Here is a 20,593-nt window from a genome sequence, read left to right as displayed (position 1 = left end):
TAACAGCAGCAAAAATATGGTTGTCACTAATATAAACCATGACTATATGCCTGTTGGTCCGCGGGCATAACTGCCTGTACCATGATATGAAGCAGCTTTGTGCAACTTCACATCATGAAACGTTTCTCTATCCGCCACCCGAGAACGCGCTCTGTAGTGGTCAGGCTCCGCCCAGAGACTTAGACAATATGAAACTAATACAGGCCATGCTGAACTGCTGCCTCAAACTGCAGCCAGTATAATGGAATCAAACTTTGCCATAGCAAACATTTAGTCTTTTACGAGAAATGATGCTGTTTTCTAGGAAATGTTTAGAATATGAACTATTTGTTAATGCATTAGGAACATCTTACATTGTAATACAATCACATAAAATTTATTTACAGTTGGAAAAGTAAATTTTCACCAGCGGCCCGCATTAGCTTTCATTTTGCCGAAGTATGTGTTTCCACATAGCACAGCTTAGAAAATGAAGTCAGGCATTTAATCACAAAGGAACAAATTTTCTTCATCTGAAAGGGACGCTAAAGGCAAAAAATTTCTCTTGTTCGAATGATGAGTGAAAGTTTAAGAATGCCTAACTGCAGTATTATCTACAGGGCTTAGTTCACCAAGAAAGGAGTAAATGTATGATAAGGCTCCAGTCACCCATGCCATATTCTGCGAACTCTGTAACTCTATAAAATGACGTAGTCGAGTCCCAGAAAAAGTAATTACTGAAACTGTCCACAGTAGAAAAGACGATTTCAGCGCATTAAAATCTGGTATGAAATGCCTATTTTTTATAAGTAAGGTTTAACGTCTCAAAACCAGCATATGATTATGAGAGACCCCGTAGTGGAGAGCTCCGGAAATTTCTACCCCCTAGGGTTCTTTAACGTGCGCCCAAATCCGGTATGACATGCTGCTTGGTTCTTTCTATTTTTTTCTTTGAACTAAGAGCCGCCGACAAGACTCATGGCTATCTTCAATCATCCCCCAAAAACGGGGGGGGGGGGGGGGGGGAGTGAAAGTTCTCTCAAATTACCTACTTGTGCCACAGAAGTTTCTGCGAAGCTACTGACCGGTGTCTGCTCATAATAGCAAAACTTTCCTTCTACCATGCCTGCTACTACTGTATTTCACGCCACCTAAGGGACAAAATGTCAAGAAGACCTACTTGGAAAGTTATTTAAATACCAGTTGTAGCATGCTGACCACTTAATATATAACTTCTTTTTAAACAAGGCATTTTCTTAGCACGGAACAAACAGTGCACCACAAACAGTGCACCAACAGTATGCCTTTAGGGCCCCTTTAAAAGGTTTCATACATTTATATAGTTAAGCATCTAAAAAGGTTGCAACATGCTAGGATGCTCATGGTCCCTAAAATATACCGCAAAAATAATACGTTATTTACACAGTTCATTTCATTGACCGATAGGCATCAAAATTTATTAACTTTTCCTCAGACCACTTAGTTTTTAAAAGCAAGGTGCATATAGTATAATGGTTTGCATTATTTTCTGGATAAATAACGCCTGTAGAAAGTTATCTCACTGGATAACACGGACCAAAGAATGTCATTTTAAAATTCTTTGTGAGGCAGAAGAACTAAGAATGCTAATGATGATGACCGAGTATATTAATAACCTAGAGTTGGAATCTATAGAAAGGTCTCAAATCAGCAGCTATAGAACTATATGGTTTCAGTTTAAGGCTGATTTTGTTAATGGTTTAAACATGCAATATTACTTTGGAACAAAAAAGCAACTTGACTTTGGTTTTATTCTGTGCACTTGCATTGTAGCAATAGGGAAATGGACCATCTCATTGTCTGCAAGACATGATATTAAATGCCTGCGCATTAACGTCTTATCAAAAGCAACGGTGCACGGGTCGACGCCAGATGCAATGGTGAATGCATTAGCAATGGCAAAAACGCCACAGTCATAACAGTTCTCTTGACGCTGTACTGCCTTAGCGTGAATGGTGAGAGTATTAGAAGCTAGACTCATTATGTTCATAACTTGAGTTGCTACACTTGGCATAATGTCCTGGTCTAACGAATCATACAGAAAAACACTGTTTGTAGGGGCACCATAATTTTTCACTGTAACCCAATGCCCAGGAGTATGCAGAATTTGAATAAAGTTGTCTCGCTTCTCAAATGTCAAGCTCTCCCCAAGAAGAACATCCTGATAATTGCACAGACCAGGAAACTGACGCGAAATATTAAGTTGCGCTGCATTTACGATTGCATCTGACAGCCATCCCGTGCCTTGTAAGGCCACTAAATCAGAGAAACTTATTTTGTACGGTTTGCAATTATTTGGACCACAAATCGCGTCAGCTATGGGGTCACTAATTTCTTCCACTGTTCTACCAACGACTGTCACAGGTGCCTTTTCTTTAAATTGAGAGTTTTTCAAAACATGCAAACGTAGTCTTTTTTCTCCCCGCTTCGTATCATGTGCACATCTCTTACGTGGTCGGCCGCGAGCGGATTTAACTAGAGGTATGCTAAGCGCTGTCAGTTGCTGTGCAAAATCACTAGGCGAAAAGCTAGTGTCCGATGTCTTTGCTAGAACCTGACATACCTTATCATCATGCGAGGCTATAGTAAAGTTAATTTCATCTTTTGAATAAGATTTAACTTGACCAGATTGCACTTTCAGTTCCGATTTATCTTCTGTGGAGCCCTTCTTCATAGTGCCATCATCTACAGACTTGGCCAATAGATAGTCGTTCAGGTCTACACTCCACGAATTACTTACTTCTTTTGACTTTTCTAAGCTTTTTCCTTCCCCACTAACTGGTTCATTACTTTGTGCTATTTTAGGAAGGGGTGAATCATGTTTCTAATTTCTAGGGTAAGTAACAAGATTTTGGAAAAAGTCCTCACACTCGCTCAATTTTTCGCAAAGTTCAGTTGCGCTACATTGGGCTAGTACATTAGCCACTTCCTTTGAAAGTTCCAACAGACGTGCATATGCATATTTATATCTGGCCTCTGAGTTATCAAGTTCTGGCTGTACCTTTTTTACCATGCTTGTGGTTAAAATGCTTAGTTTGTCTGGTGACACTGTCTGGTCGGTCTGCACAAAATCAGATTTAAGCCAGCACTTTGACACACAACTTTCATCAAACAGTTCCATATTATTTTTTGATCTAGCTGCAAGAATGTGCCTGCAGGGCAGCTGGTACTGCGCATTAAATGTGCATATGCATGTCCTCATATTATTAGTAACTTCATAAAGCTTACTGCCAACAAAAACGGTGCATTTGCCATCACAGACAACACAGTATCCTGGATATTTCATAAACAGCCCATATTCTTTACATACCAATTTTCTAGCATATTCGGTGTATTTTGCTGACACCTCACTGCAAAACTTATCAGTCTTACTGGTGTCAATGCAAGTTCTTATTTCTTTATATTGCATATGGCTGAGTGCTAGAGCATCGTGGGTTACATACCTTATCAGAGCTTTCACTGCTTCCACTAAGCGCATGTCACGTGTTAGATAATTTTTTAACTTTTGATTATGGCTTTCCATTCGATTGTTAGTATTATTTCCTAAACTACATGCATTTGCACGATAAGCATGAACCCACATGATCTTGCAGCTGTGCCAATTTTCTTAAAAGTACTGCACAAGGGCTTTGTCATTTTCAAGTGCTTTTTCCAAGTCCTGCAAGTGCCTTTGATATATATCTACGGTATGTGCAAAAACCAGTTTCGTAATTACATCTTTAACATACTTCTTATCTAGACTGTTTGACTTATGCTGCATCACTTTCGTGTGTAAGTACTTTAACACGTGCCACGAACACAACAAGATTCTACATTTGGCCAGAAGCTGCTGAATTATATTCATTTCATTTAAATCTTTGTCCATTACCACAATTTTGCACTTCTCCTCTACGACAGGATTCAAACAAAGGAATGTCTCTAGGAAAGACGTTAATATTTCTGATGTCTCCCGCTGAACAAATGCATAACATACAGGCCTCCCATGGCTTGTTCCATCTTCACACATAATCGAATGCAAGATATACCCTTCTTTATTAACTTTATACGTACCATCAAAGAACAACACTTCAGGGTATTTTTCTAGTAACTGGGCCATATGCTCTGATTGAAGCAATATGTACAAGAGACCATTTTCTGTATTCTTGTCAATATGAACCTTCCACCCAGAGTTTTCTGAAAACAATTCGTTGATTTTTTCTAACAGAAGGGCTCCATGATGAGCATTGTCCTGAATTTTTTGAACCGTTCTATGCTTCATGTTTATAATATCACGAGAAGTAACGTGTTTTCCCGTTTTCCTCAGAATGGCATCCTTTAGTTCTTTAGGTTTCACATTACAAGAAATCAACTCCTGAAGTTGCTCCTCGGGACCTATTTTATGGTTGTGCACACCCGCTAAATTTACAACTTCATAATAGGGCTGTAGAGAAACCCGCAGCGCAAGCTTCAGTTCAACGTTGCAACCTGTACAGTTGAAGCGTTGATTGGATCGAATATTTTGTCCCCTCAGATTTGGATGCCCTGCGTAGCAACAGACAAATTTAACTCGAACATAAGGAAAGTCTGCTTTGTTTAAATCTTTCTCAGTACACAATGGGTTTTTATCTGATTTTTCAATACGCATCGGATGGAACCCTTCACTTTTCCATCCTTCAGCTAGCTTTAAACTCCTTATAAGTGCTGAATGTGCTCCCTACAGAAAGATTTCCTCCACCTGTGCAAATATGGCTGTGTGACAATTTTGCTGAAGTTGCTCTGTGCTCACCACGAAGTGTGGAAGCGCTGGTGTCAGCTGCATTGCTGCCCTTGCAGAGAACCACACCTTCTGACTGGGGGCTCACCGTGGATGTTACGTCACAGGCGTCGGGTGGCCCACAGTCAGAAGGTGGGCTCTGCTAAAAAGCAGCAGAGCACAGTGGCACGGCAGTAGGCCCAGTCTTCTTCACTTTGTGGTGCACACTCACACCACTGACAAGAGCAGGAGAAACTGGTTTCTTGTTACTGTGCCCTGTCCTATTTTCGACTCAACCCCCTTTTCTACATGGGGATCACCACGAAGTGTGGAAGCGCCGGTGTCAGCTGCACTGCTGCCCTTGCACAGAACGACACCTTCTGACTGGGGGCTCACCGTGGATGTTACGTCGCAGGCGTCGGGTGGCCCACAGTCAGAAGGTGGGCTCTGCTCAAAAGCAGCAGAGCACAGTGGCACAGCAGTACGCCCAGTCTTCGTCACTTTGTGGTGCACACTCGCACCACTGACAAGAGCAGGAGAAACTGGTTTCTTGTTACTGTGCCCTGTCCTATTTTCGACTCTAACCCCCTTTTCTACATGGGGATCACCACGAAGTGTGGAAGCGCCGGTGTCAGCTGCACTGCTGCCCTTGCACAGAACCACACCTTCTGACTGGGGGCTCACCGTGGATGTTACGTCGCAGGCGTCGGGTGGCCCACAGTCAGAAGGTGGGCTCTGCTCAAAAGCAGCAGAGCACAGTGGCACGGCAGTACGCCCAGTCTTCCTCACTTTGTGGTGCACACTCGCACCACTAACAAGAGCAGGAGAAACTGGTTTCTTGTTACTGTGCCCTGTCCTATTTTCGACTCTAACCCCCTTTTCTACATGGGGATCACCACGAAGTGTGGAAGCGCCGGTGTCAGCTGCACTGCTGCCCTTGCACAGAACGACACCTTCTGACTGGGGGCTCACCGTGGATGTTACGTCGCAGGCGTCGGGTGGTCCACAGTCAGAAGGTAAGCTCTGCTCAAAAGCAGCAGAGCACAGTGGCACAGCAGTACGCCCAGTCTTCGTCACTTTGTGGTGCACACTCGCACCACTGACAAGAGCAGGAGAAACTGGTTTCTTGTTACTGTGCCCTTTCCTATTTTCGACTCTAACCTCCTTTTCTACACGGGGATCATCACGAGGTGTGGAAGTGCTGGTGTCAGCCGCACTGCTGCCCTTGCGCAGAACCACACCTCCTGACTGGGGGCTCACCGTGGATGTTACGTCGCAGGCGTCGGGTGGCCCACAGTCAGAAGGTGGGCTCTGCTCAAAAGCAGCAGAGCACAGTGGCACGGCAGTACGCCCAGTCTTCTTCACTTTGTGCTGCATCCACACACCACCGACAAGTGCAGGAGCGCGCACAGGGTGCCGTTTTACTTGAGCGAAAACAGTCACAGCTGAAGCCCTGGTGCATGCCACTGCAGTTATTGGCAGCGAAGGGTACCCATGAGCAGGGTCTGTTTCTGTGACCTTAGGTGTCACTGACATCGCACTGTGACATTGTAGGGTAGCAGAATCAGACTTCCGTGCAACGTCCGACCACATTTCCTTGCATGGAGATGCAGGGGCTACAACAAGCATAGGGTCTGTGGAAAGAGCTGGGAAATGAGTTACATTATTCCAATACTGTGCCAGCCCTTTTGACTGATCACTGTACTGGAATCGAAGCTTCTTGTGGTCCTTTTCTTTCTGGTGCTGCTGCTGTAATGCTCCATTGTGGCTTGCCTCAAGGTCCTTGCTTGCTTCCTTGATGGCTGCACGTAGCAGGCACCCCAACAGCTGGAACACAGAAGAGCACATTTACAGTTGAACCCCACCATAACGGAAGCCCCAAAGAATGAAGTTCTCATAGCAATGAAGAAATATAACGTCCATGATGAACATTCATTGAGTACAAGGTGTTTGCTCTCTCTCAACAGCGAAGAGATTTTAAAAGCACTCCCAAAATACATGTTAGTAATATGCGACTGTTTTAGACCCTTAAACTAGGTGAGAAAGTAGATGTAAAAAAATTGCAGCGGCGCTCATTTCACAAGTCGGGCACTTGGGTATTTGCCAAAAGGCATTGGTGCAACCATTGCTGTTTACATTGTTGGACAATGATGATAGCAAAATGACTTCTTTTTCTTCAAAAGAAGACTTTTTGCTAATGCTTCTGTTGGTACAAGGTGTTTGCTCTCTCTCAACAGCGAAGAGATTTTAAAAGCACTCCCAAAATACATGTTAGTAATATGCGACTGTTTTAGACCCTTAAACTAGGTGAGAAAGTAGATGTAAAAAAATTGCAGCGGCGCTCATTTCACAAGTCGGGCACTTGGGTATTTGCCAAAAGGCGTTGGTGCAACCATTGCTGTTTAGGTTGTTGGACAATGATGATAGCAAAATGACTTCTTTTTCTTCAAAAGAAGACTTTTTGCTAATGCTTCTGTTGGTAACTATATCAGCACATGACATATACTGTGCCATAATTTCGATAGATGTTCTGTAGACTGCCTAACTTCTTGCTGATGTGCTTCTGTCCAAACGCATGCCAAGACCTCACAGAAATTGCTTACGTACAGTGTTGTTTGGCATTTCAGCTTCAATGGAGCGACACCAGGTGCTGTTGGTCTACATGACTTTGTGTGAACTGATGCCGACCTGATCGAATGCGAGGAGTTCTGCAATTTTCAGGTAACTCAGAAGGCAGCCACGTGACCCAAAATTTTTTCTCTGAGAAAAATTTTACCACTTCACTATTTTAAACACAGTGCTCCAGCAAGATTTTTTTCCAATACATTTAAGACGGTTGCCAAAACGGCTGGGACGTTCGATGTATAATGATCGAATTACATAAAGGACTTGCAGAATTTTTACTTTATATATCAGACATTGCTGCCCTGTTTTGGAAACAAGTAAGGCATATCAGACATCTCATTTTCAGTATTTCAATTAAGAGAATAAAATGGGCTAACATGGGTTTGATGAAATATGATCTGTGTTCATAACAATAACAGTAACAGTAGTATTGATCTTTCCTTTGATGCACAATAGGGAATTCACATTTACACCAGATGCTTGTCAACTCATGGCAGAGATAATGCACATAAGGGAGGTAACCTCACTGGCCTCCTTAGTAGTTCTTGTCAGATTGCTTATTCTGCACTTCTGAGTAAAGGAGCTGCTGTTGCATAAAGGCTGTGCACCAGTGAGCTTACCCGTTGGCGCCTCTCAAATATACTGTGGTAATGAACACACAGTAAAACCCGCTTATATCATTGGTAGCCGAAGTCGCAAATAGTCCCACTGCACGCGTCATTTCACTCTAATCAAATCATTTCGGAAGGCTCTACATGTGCAAAACATGATCAACAAGCAGCCGCTCGATTCCGACGATCTAAGCATTTTATTTTATTTTTATTCATGATATACTGCGAACCATTTAAGGTCCAAGCAGGAAAGGTACAGCAAGTTCAAAGGTAAAATAAAAGTACAACAAAGTTACAACAAAATTGATACTGTTACACACGAAATGTAAGAAAAACATAGCAATCACCATCAAATTATACTCGTTTCCAGAGGGCTGAGTACACCCACTGCAACACAATCCATAAGCAAAGCACCACACTCTTAGGCACACAACAAATTGTTAAATCAAACAAGTATTGTGAAAGCCAGGAAACACAAGGCGCATTTCATGGTGAAAAGGAAAGAAGAGTAGAGTTTCGGGGCAACAAATTCCACTCAGAGATTGATTTCGGGAAAAAAGAGTGTTTGTATAAATTAGTTCTTGCGAAAATTGGCTTGATGCTACAGCTGTTTTTGTGACGAGAAGGCCTGGAAGAATCCTTTACCATGTAGTTTTCTGGCTTTATTTCGAGTTAAGAAAAATATATTAGACGGAGTAAGTTAAGTAAAGCAGCTCGTCGTCTGTCCTCAAGAGGTTCAAGATTTGCCAACTGCAACATCGCAGAGGGGGATTCGCGGCGTCTATACCTACTGTAAATAAAACGGGCTGCCAGGCGCTGAATTTTTTCTATCTTTTGTATATTGCTCTTTGTGTGAGGGTCCCATACTACGGAGGCGTACTCCAAGGAAGGCCTTACCATTGTTTTGTAAGCTTTAAGCTTTAAGGAACTGGGGGCATTAGCTAATCGATGCTTTAGAAACCCTAGTTTTTTACGTGCGGAAGAGGACGTATTTACTATATGGGTTGTCCAGTTGAGGCTTGAGGTAATTGTAACACCCAAATATTTATATTCTTCGACTTGTGTAATCTATGACCCTTTTATCTCATATTTAAAGTGAAACTTGTTGATTTTGTTGGTGATACACAAGTGAGCAGTTTTTTCTAGATTAATTACCATGTTCCACTCGGAACACCAAGTTTCCAAGTTACCGACGTTTCTGTTTAAAACTTGTTGATCTGCCGTTGAGTTTATGACTTTGAAAAGAATGCAGTCGTCTGCGAACAGTTTAACTGATACGCTGGTATCTATTGCTTGAGCCAAATCATTAATATAAATGTTAAATAAAACAGGACCGAGTACGGACCCCTGCGGTACTCCGGAAAAAACGTCTAAGAAACGCGAGCGCGAGCCCTCAATCTCTACGTATTGTTTTCGGTTTAGTAGGTAAGATGTGACCCAATTTGTTATATCTGAAGGAACGCCAATTGACTTCAGTTTATTTATTAATTTTTTATGGGGAACTTTGTCGAACGCCTTCGAGAGGTCAAAAAAGATCACGTCAACCTGGCTACCAGCATCTAGAGCCTTCGCAAATTCATTAATTGTAGTTCATAACAGCGTAGTAGTAGAAAGACCTCGTCGGAAACCGTGTTGGTGCTCAGTGAGAATATTTTGGGATTGAAGAAAGTTATTGAGGTATTTTGCGATAATATGTTCCAGCAGTTTACAACAATGACAGGTGAGAGAGATGGGCCGATAGTTACAAAAATTGAGACGGTTACCCTTCTTATACACAGGAGTCACACGTGCAATACGCCAATCATCAGGTATCGCACCAGACGAAACGGATTTCTGCAAAATGACTACAAGGAACCTGGCTAACAGTGTAGCATAGCGTCTGAGAAATGCGGAAGGGATATCATCAGGGCCTGTCGATTTTTTCGGATCCAATCGCAAAAGCAATTCTGTGACACCTTCCAAAGAAATCTGAATGACACCACAATCATCATTTTCACAAACAGCCCCGTTTAAAGGATCTGACGTTGAAAACACACTTTGGAAATACTCGTTAAACACCTCCGCCACTTCTCTTGGATCAGTAAGTACCCGATCACCCTTGGCGATTTGATCAAGCCTCGTGCCACCCTTATGAGATAAAAATTGCCAAAATTTAGAGGGACTTCCGGATACAAAACGATTGAGTGTCACATTAAAGTAGTGATCCCTAGAAGCAGCTAATTTGCACTTTAATGTAGCCTGTAAATTAGAAATGTCTGCTTGAGCAGCATTGGAACGTTTCCGCAAGCGTTTTAATTTGCGCTTCACATGAATTATTTCTCTATTTATCCACGGATTCGTCCTGCCAACTTTTTTCACTTTATCTGGAATAAAATGCTGGATACAGAAATGACAGTGCGCTTTGAACTTTGTCCATAATGTATTGATGTCATCACTATCATCAAACAAAACAATGGCTTCCTCGAGATAATTAGTTATATTTACATCATCTGCAGATGTGTACTGCTTTATAGTAATAGGTTTGTATTGGGGTGGGTTGGATTGGCGTGGGAGCAATGACGTAAAGTATACCAATTTATGATCTGAAATTCCCTCACAAATATCGGTGGTAATGTCAGTTATAGTTGAGGAGCACAAGACGAGATCTAGAATCGAAGACGTACAGCTTGTCACCCAAGTGGGAAGTAAAACGGTTTGGGTCAGATTAAACGCCAAGAGCATGTCCAGAAAAATTTCAGAATTCGGTATGTCTGTTGGGCCGCACTTTAGCGTTTCCCAATTAATACAAAGCAGATTGAAATCCCCAACAACTAAAAGAATTTGGTTGCGATACTGATTTAGCTTGTAAAGTTTTAACAAGAAATCTGGCTCAGCATTGGGCGGTCTGTACAGACCTACGACGATGATTTGGTTTCGTAAAAATTCACATCTGCAAAGCACACTTTCGTGGTCGACATCAATCTCGGGCAATTGATGTGACGGCACACCACTTTTGACAAGAACTGCAGTGCCACCGCCCCTTGTTTTGCGATCCTTACGATAGCACGTATATGAAGGCGGAAACACGCAACTATCTCGATCGTCAGGGTGCAACCAGGTTTCTGAAATTACGGCTATGTGAGGATCATATGATAGCAGAACATGTTCAAACTGTTCTTGTTTGTTCCGCAAGCTCTGTGCATTGAGGTTTATCAAACGAAGCCGCTTGTGCGCTAAGGTTTGCTCGTCATTGTGATGTCAATCTTCTGAGCGCGCAGCGCTGCGCAACAGTTTTTTACGGTTTTGATGCTCGTCCCATACGTAGACGTCATTATGGATGTAAAGCTTATCATAAACTAAGTACGCCTTATCACCCTGACTTCTGTTGTCCTTTACTGTTTTCCAGAGCCTTTTTCGTAGCTGAAGTGTTGCTTGCGAGTAGTCGTGAGATATTGATACACCCGAATCTTTTAGTATGCTACACTTCTTGAAAAGCAAAAGTTTTTCGTTGTAATTGTACAACCGCACAATGACCGGCCTTGGGCGTTGTTCATTCACCCGTCCAATTCTATGAATGCGCTCCACGGAAGTAACTGTGACCTTTAGGGTGTCTTGGAAAACTTTAGAAACAACTTTGTCTTCCAAAATTTCTCTGTTTTCGTCTGGTCCTTCCGGTATGCCGAATACGACCAAATTATTCCTTCTTGAACGATCTTCGTAATCGACAAGCTTTTTGTCTTGTTCTGTCAGAGCCTTTTCTACGCGCTGTATTCTTCCCTCCAGTTTCTTTATTTTTTCTTCGTTCGCCTTTGATACCTTTAATACTTCGTCTAGTTTGGAAAGTTTTTTGTTAATGTCTGAAAGTATGGTGTCGCGTTTCTTTTGTTCCTCTTTAGATTGTTTTAGTTCAGCTAGTATACTATTTATAAGTTCCTCAAGATCTGGACCAGGGTTGCTCTCCACATCACCACACAGCAAAATCGTCAAGACAGACCAGCAATCGTCAACAATTTGGACACATTGCCGAGGGCACGGCAGAATCAAAAGAGCGTAGCAACTAGTACGGACAGATGAATTAGGGGTGTGAAAACTGACCTGCACGACAATCCATGCAAGCTTAGACATGTTGTTCTGAAGAACGTTGCCGTGCCCTCTGAGGCGGAAGGCGAAATCTTGGTGCTTTATACTCGGCTCCACTGACGTCACCGATGACTGAAGCCAACGGCGTGGTTCACTGGAGACGAGGGTGCGTAGCTGCGATGTCGACGGTGGTTTCCACGTGCCTGGAGCGCGATCCAGTGGCGCATGCCCAGAGTGGGATGGCCGTCCAGTATCAGGCAGCGGACCAGGCTTGACAAGAAGAAACACCTGCACGACAATCCATGCAAGCTTAGACATGTTGTTCTGGAGAACGTTGCCGTGCCCTCTCTTATGCAACTTATGTTCAAAGGTCGTCCGTGGACCTGCAGTGCCAACATAACGAATTAACTCTGGAAAAAACGAAAAAGGCCGTAGCGGAATGCCGCTAACTAAATACTCCAACGTCCACGTTTACGTGGCCTTCACCGCGCGGTACCACATTGCGTGGAAATTATATGTAGGACGACTATCACAGCTACACACGCCTAATTTCACCTAATTTTATCTTTCGCGGGCGCTTTCAATGAAGCACGTGCACTGTAGCGCTGCAAGCACGCTTACGTTTTCTTGGAGGATTGAATTCGTATCTTCTAAATGCAACAATTGCAATATGTGTCGTTGACTCGTCGCTAACCCGTAACTTTGATCGTCCGCAGCCGCTACCGACTAGGCAGCTAGCCCCTTATAACATCCACATTAATTGCTTACCTGGCTAACATGTTTCGTCGGGTGCACGCCGTCAGCCTTCAGCATTCCCATTAGCTCGCATGTGCCGTCCACGAAACCGTAGCCGTTCTTGTGGCACAGCGCCTGCAAAATGGCATTCGTCTCCCCGGCATCCATGTTGAACGCCTCCAATTCTCCGACAGACAGCGCCCACTGGCACTTGCGCAAACTCGCTTGTCTCGGCAGAATTGCAGACACTACAACACGGATTGACGGATTGACATCAAGAATTCTGGAGATCAGTGATCGGAACCTGGCAATCAGCACGAGGGGTTCTTCACCGACATTGTTAGTGCCAATGTGAAGAACGACCACGTGCACATCTGCCAGAGAATGAGCAATTAAAGAGAACACTTTCTCGATCCGCACACCGCTGAATGAGCGAACCTCGACATGTGTCCTGGAGCTCAATGTGAAACACCCTGTGAGGTACTTCAACATTGAGTCTCCGGCAACGAGTGCACGGGTCATGTTAGGGTTGGCTTTTCAGCAGCTGCACACGAACACTTCAAGCACACTTAGATAGAGAAATAAATGCGAACAAGCTACAACGCGAAAAGTGCAACAGAATTGACAGGCACAACTGGAAGATCACATGCAATCTCCAACACGATACGGTAGCAGAATCCGCCGGCTGTCAACGGTTAGAATGGTCCGCACAGTCAACCGCACAACCAACGCCGACTGCGTTGACACAACTGACCACCACTGAACAACGAGGGCAGTAGGTCCGTGGTTCACCTGCACCAATTGGAACCAGTTCACGACTGTGCACGCGAAGTTCAGAAATTGTGCAGCGTGAGTTCAGCGGTGCAGGCACAGCGCGACCCCCGGAACGAATGACGATGAGCCAACAGTTCACGCCGTACAGCTAACATTGAACGATGGCGAACCACACATGTGGACAGTTTATGAGGCGCAAACATAATGGCGAAACACACCGCGTTTGAAGAGGCGGGTATGAAGCCTAAGCCACCTACACTAAAGTGCTGCATCGTCTGCTCAGCTGCACATGCGACTGCACCAAGCCAGCACCATCAGTGTAGGTGGTGCAGGAAAATCTTGAACCAGTGCTGCCCCTCATCTGCACCTTTTGAAACGAATGACAGAGTTAAAAGGTCGTCAATGCTGCACCGCTGAAATGAATGACAAAGTGCAGCACCCTGTGATCTGGTTCACGTGGTGCAGGTGAATCGAACGAATCTAGTGCTCGGGAACAAAGTTCCGAAATGAGAGCTTTTACCGGTATGCTTTCTGTGCGCGCGCCAAAGGCGGGCGCAAGGCAGTATGGGAAGGCGAAGCGCAAGCCGCTGCAGGGCTTCGGCCGCCGATGTTTCGTCTGCTCAACTTGCACCCTTGCTTGCAGCGCGTGGGAGCGTGTTGCGCTGTTGCAGCGCGTGCATGCGAACACGTTGTTGCAAGACTAACGCGGGTTTGTGAGTACGCAATGTACACATGCCGATAAATCCACCGACAATAGACAGGATGCAGTATATTTGGTTCCTAAACGGGGGATCAAAAACTCCTTAAACAGAAATGACTGTGCAGCTGGGCTGGGTCGTCCGGTGCTTCCTTGGTAATTTTTCATGGCAAATTCTGGTATCTATGCGGCGTCTGCATTATGGAAAAAGCAGCGTTAGGTGTCAGTGAAAATTCCAGGTATGAGCTAGCCGGAGGACGTTTGCACCTTTATGTTTTCCTTGCGGCACACAGCCCTTGCAGGAGCGAAACAGGCTATCAATACAGAGTTTCAGTGCGGCGGCTCCAAGTGGCTTGCGTACATGAGCCCTTGCGTTCTTTTGTATTCTCCACAGGTGTGGCGGTGAGTTCAAAGACACGCAATAGCATGCGCGTGCTACAGGCAGCTAGGGGTACCCGACATTAAAACGCGCGTGTGCACGCACGCGCGCGCCCGTGTGGATGCGGATGCTGCTATCGGGCACACACACACACACACACACACACACACACACACACACACACACACACACACACACACACACACACGCGCACACACACACACACACACACACACACACACACACACACACACACACACACACACACACACACACATATATATATTTCATGACCTTTCACTGTGTTCAAACTTTGCGCACCAGCAGATGGATGTGAAGAATCATTGTGGCTGACAGCGCCAAGACTCATTCATAGAGTATAAGTGGACATGGCGCAATGCGCAGTGCTTTATAAGCGCTGTGCCATGTCCTATCGTGTAGCTCGACAAAAGAAATACTGAACGCTGCATGTAACAGCAACGCGCGTCCTCGCGTCATGAAAGCATGTATGCAGTTCCAAGTGCATAAATGGAACGAATTACCGCACATGTGAAGAGCAATACGAAAAGCTCTTTCACAGCATGCAGATTATCAACAAACAGCCTTCTTGTGATTGGTTAAACCTAAGAAAGGTAATTCATATTTATTTTACCGTTGCTGTTTTACAAATGTGAGTAAAGATATTACAGGCGAAGCATTTCTTCAATCTATCTATCTATCTATCTATCTATCTATCTATCTATCTATCTATCTATCTATCTATCTATCTATCTATCTATCTATCTATCTATCTATCTATCTATCTATCTATCTATCTATCTATCTATCTATCTATCTATCTATCTATCTATCTATCTATCTATCTATCTATCTATCTATCTATCTATCTATCTATCTATCTATCTATCTATCTATCTATCTATCTATCTATCTATCTATCTATCTATCTATCTATCTATCTATCTATCTATCTATCTGTCTGTCTGTCTGTCTGTCTGTCTGTCTGTCTGTCTGTCTGTCTGTCTGTCTGTCTGTCTGTCTGTCTGTCTGTCTGTCTAGCCGCTCACGTCTGGGTGCTCTCGTGATCACCTCCTTAACTTGGCGTGAACCAAAATTAGTATGGGAGAGTTCCATAGTTTGACGAATACGACGCGCCGGTGAAGATATGAATAAGGTCACAATCCGGTTACGCGCGTCGTCAAACGCTTCCTGCTGAACAGTGACACATACCCGCGGGCGGCTATGTGCCCCAAGTAATTGACACTTAATTTTTTGCATCTACCCAGGAATGACGAGAACACACGTGGAAAATTTTGACACGTGAGCATTGAGAAATTATGAACCATTTCCCCGAAGAGAACCCTGCTGGGATGCGAAGCAGTAGTGGTGCTCACGTCGTTGACCCAGTTGAAACGGGCGTCAACGCGGGTGCTGGAAGAACGGCTGGAAGCGAACTCGGTGTATTGTTTACTCGAGTAAACGTTTGTTTGAAACGCAAAGACATGGGAGGCGGGTTGGGTTTCGTGTAAGTTTCATCGCAGATAACGAGCTAAAAAAGTGTTTCCACTCGACGTGCGGTCGAGCGTTGCGGGTGGTGGAGAGGGTGAAGTGGGAGAGATGTGTGTTATGAGCGGGTGGAGGAGCCGGCAGCTGCTGCGGGTGAGACGTCAACGTGCATCTGCAACTTGACCTACTTGGCAGTGCTCCAATACCTGCGGCGAGAAAAACGCGCTGCGGTGCGTTTGCACGGACGTACGTACGGCGTTAAACACGTGAGTCAGAGATGCTTCGCATCTAAAAAGCCTTACATCGGCAGTGCTGACCCGACGAATGCAAAGAATAAATGTCGCGGTCCCATCAGGAATTGAACCCAAGCATTCTGCGCGGCACTCAAGCATATTCTACAACAAAGCCACGCCAGATCTCGGACCCACTTTTCAAATAGCTTAATACCTTCATATGGTCATGAAACGTAAATAGTGGTTGCAGTGGTGGCAATCCAGCTTTATAAACATTACATATGTACTCCTATGATGCAGCTGTGATATCGAGTTGACGTCAATTGTTGCTAGGTGCCATGCACTGAAGTTGATTTATGCAGCAGCGTCCAGGGCTACCATCCTCACTGGCACCAGCACTTCATACCAGTTTATTGATTCTGGTGTTCCTAATGCTCAAGTTCATGTTTGCATCATTGCACAAGTGCAAACAACTGGTTATATAAACACTTGGAATTCTTCAATGTATGTCTGTGTGTGGAACATTTGGACGTATATTTGGCATAATTTCATAACGTGCCGCTATAAAAAAATTACAACATGGTCATGCTAAGCCTGCCTCCGCATGCTTCGCATAATGTCGATTCCGGAGCTACGTGGAATATGCTGAATTTTTCAGAAATATTCTTGGGCAAGACGTACTTTCGGCATGAATCTTGACATAAGTATGTGTCAGTTTTTTTACAAGAAAATGTAACTCTTAGAAATTCTGATTACCATATTTTTAATTGTATAGTCAGTGTACTCAACATTTTAAGCAGTACTCTCTTTTATATTCATACAAAACACAGCTGTAGTGTATGGCTCATAGTTGAGGAAAATGCTGGGAAAGCACAACTTTCACTTTTGCAGTCAAGACGACGTAACTTAAGGGCCCACTGAACGTTTGTGTTATGCATGGTGTACTACTAAGTTATTACCGTTACTTCGTGCGATCAGGCTGACATTATGATCTGTGCATGATACAGCTCCTCAGCTGCACGATAGTGATTTTCATTGCAAAGCTGTTTTCTGGCACGACAGGCATGAGAATTTTGGGAGAGGATGTGACAACGAGCATGTACGCTAAATCTGAGTGCGCCGTCAATTCAGTCGATCTGTGTATAGGAGCGAAAATTTAGCCAGGTAACGGTAAAAAAGTGACGCATGGGGAAAAAACGAGGAGCCCTCAAAAATGAAGGCTAGAGAAGTTCAGTGTGCGTGTGCCTCCTTTTTTCTCTCTTTTCTTCTCTCTTTCTCTTTGAGAGCTCGCCTTTGTTTTTCTTGCTCTGTTCCCTGTTTTATCTTTTCTCTTTGTTTTCTTTTCTGCCTTTGGATGCACCACTTTCTACATTCTTTCCTTTCGAGGTGAAAATACTCCACGGTTTCAGTTCACTTTAACTGAAACCATGGCTGTATACAGCTGGGACTAAGTACAGGCCAACACATCAGCAACATGTTCCAGTTGGTCCCAGCATGAACCACTCGAGACTGAAAATGAAACCAGCTGGCCTTGAAATGGAATCAGCTGGAATCATTTGTTATAATGAAACCAGTTGGTGTGAATTATTATTATTATTATTATTATTATTATTATTATTGTTATTATTATTATTCTTATCTTCCTTATGGTCATTCTCTTCATCCCAGAATAGCTGTAGTGCAAGGCAAATAAGTGATAAGGGCTCATTGCCTTCATGATGGTTTTTTTTGTACATCTAATGCTGACAACATTTACAGTTCATTGTATGCCAGTACAAGTTTAATTTCAAAAAGGCACAGGGTATTTCAAGCAGTGCAAACAACTAAAAAACAGTTTGTGTAAAGCACAGGACATATGCGCAACCAAATATTGGTGTGTGCTGCATCGAAGTTTAAACGGGCTGGCACTCCTTTACCTCCTCTTGCCTAGCACCTCTCTGCCAGAGGAGGACATGGCACTGCAATTTATAGAAAGGCATAAAGCTACTCTGAAAAGGTCTAACTGCTTTGCCTCATACTGCCATCACCTGATCTTTTGGAGATAAGGTAAGGTTGCATGGAAAACAGGTAGCCGTGCATCAGTCATTCCCCAATACGTACCTCTTTGAAAAATTCAAAACATCCCCGGGATGTCCTGAAATGACGAAAATATTCTTGTCCTGTAGGTTGTGCCACAAGACTGGCTGATATATCTGAGTCCATTAAATGCAGTTAAAATATGTAGGTCTTTGTAAGGACATTATAAATACTGCATTGAACAGTGTAACAGTGAAATACAGATTTAATGAGTAAACTGCAAATCAAGTGCAATGTTATCAATGCAATAATAATAATAATAATAATAATAATAATAATAATAATAATAATAATAATAATAATAATAATAATAATAATAATAATAATAATAATAATAATAATAATAATAATAATAATAATAATAATAATAATAATAATAATAATAATAATAATAATAATAATAATAATAATAATGAATATATTACTAACATGATTATAATAGTATTGTGGGGTTTCCCCATACAAAGTAACTAATTGCAAGGATTAAAAGGGGGTGAACAGGAAGGCAATGAGATATATTTATAACAAATTCAATCTAACGAATTCTCCTACTGAGTTGCAAACGAAAGCTGGTCTATTAACACTACAAGGTAGGGCAAAAATACCAAAACTAAAGGTTTTGTTTTAATTAATTCATAGTGACATAAACAAGGACACGTCAAAAGTAATTTTTTTTCTGTCATTTTAAGTTAACACCTTACAGGCACTCACAAACACATAATAAATACACTTTTAAATCAAGTTGCTATAAATATTCATACTTCCCCCAAACCATAAAAGAATGTAAACCAAATAAGTCCTTTTGGTACTGATGCCTCATCTTTCACTGTGTCCTTAGATATGGTACAAGCATCACGCATAACCGAGAGGAGAGAAAACAAAGAAAGGAAGGCAGTATTTGCCGAACAGTATATTAGACAGCGCTTTCTTAAGAATTACATAGAAACTGCAGTTGGGTAAAGATAACTAGATGGCGCTGTACTCCTACTCTCAGATTGGCTGCACGGGGGGCTGTGCCTGGATATGCATAGAATGAGCGGATCTCTCAGTGTCCTTTATAGTCACCATACGTAGTGGATCGTTGGTGGGGCATGAACGAAGCAGAGTGGCGGGCACGTTGAAGACGCTTGCGCTCGGCTCCTTTGGCACGCGTCTCATCGGTGTTACCCATGCGTCATCTGCATTCTCAAACGCGATCGAACGCATAGACGCATGCATGGACGGACGCTTCACCCCACTCATCATCAATCACTCCGTAAATATGCTGTAATTTTTTTAATTTTCTTTTTTTTCTGGAATTTAAAAATTTATTATTATTTTTCCTCATTTTAACTTGCACATATGTTGTAATACCACTACTAGTATTATATTCTAACAAAGCTTATTCAGTAGTTAAGTACCTCTATATCACCCTACATTTCATACAACACTACGCAGTATAGATTTAAAACTACGCTTCAAAGTTAGACTCCACTTATTTACTCATAAATTGTGCCATTCTCTTTATAGAGTGATTCATAGACTGAATTATTTAGAATTTTCTAACACATTTGACAAGGTCAGTCATAAACATTTACTTAAAAATTAAGTCATCTGGACCTTGGCACTACCGAACAAAGTTTAGTACTTTGAATGCTTCGCATGAAATTGAACTCACTTTGTGCTCAGCTAAGCCCAGCTTATTTCTCATTTTAACTGCCAATGCCTCTTCCTTGCTATCATCTAAATTTCCTCATGATTTGCTGATAATAGTGTTGTCATTTGTGAAATTACTAACAGAAACTATTTGTACCACATGTTATAGATATATTGCTAAAACAATAGGCTGGAATTAATCTGAAACTCCAGCACTAACTATAAAGTTAGTGCGGGATAAATACCATATTCTTTCGTCACGATCGTAAAAATTCACGTGGCGGAGGCATACTCATCGCCACTAAAAAAGAACTATCATGCTCTCTAATCAACACATCTTCACAACTAGAATCATTATGGGTAATATGCCGTGACCCTCCCGAAGCAATAATACTTGGCGTACGCTATAGGCCCCCTCGAACTGACCCAGACTTCCCCCGCAAACTTAACGAAATCTTATCCCAGCTAACTAATAAACACCCTAACGCACGTGTTCTGCTTTATGGGGATTTT

At 42.9% G+C, this 20,593-nt stretch overlaps 1 protein-coding gene across 1 annotated transcript; it reads right to left on the bottom strand.

The window, feature by feature from the left end:
• Positions 1 to 4,524: 4,524 nt before the first annotated feature.
• Positions 4,525 to 13,302, bottom strand: LOC142791605 (uncharacterized). Its single transcript, XM_075885517.1, has 4 exons — positions 12,814 to 13,302; positions 12,061 to 12,333; positions 5,624 to 6,577; positions 4,525 to 4,539 (listed from the first exon to the last, which is right to left on the bottom strand). Exons 1-4 carry the CDS (start codon positions 13,300 to 13,302, stop codon positions 4,525 to 4,527), a joined length of 1,731 nt encoding a protein of 576 aa, XP_075741632.1.
• Positions 13,303 to 20,593: the final 7,291 nt, after the last annotated feature.

The sequence above is a fragment of the Rhipicephalus microplus genome, unplaced genomic scaffold, assembly GCF_043290135.1.
Source record: "Rhipicephalus microplus isolate Deutch F79 unplaced genomic scaffold, USDA_Rmic scaffold_178, whole genome shotgun sequence".
In the NCBI taxonomy this organism is placed as follows: domain Eukaryota; kingdom Metazoa; phylum Arthropoda; class Arachnida; order Ixodida; family Ixodidae; genus Rhipicephalus; species Rhipicephalus microplus.
Note: the sequence above shows the minus strand (reverse complement) of the source record. Positions and strands in the feature narration are given on the sequence as shown.

Excerpts from the sequence above, each read along its gene's own strand:
- LOC142791605 (XM_075885517.1), bottom strand. The coding sequence starts at position 13,302 with ATGACCCGTGCACTCGTTGCCGGAGACTCAATGTTGAAGTACCTCACA. Across the intron at positions 12,334-12,813 it reads CGACGAAACATGTTAGCCAG|GTGTTTCTTCTTGTCAAGCC; the intron begins GTAAGCAATTAA and ends ATTGTCGTGCAG. Across the intron at positions 6,578-12,060 it reads TTGCATGGATTGTCGTGCAG|CTGTTGGGGTGCCTGCTACG; the intron begins GTCAGTTTTCAC and ends TCTGTGTTCCAG.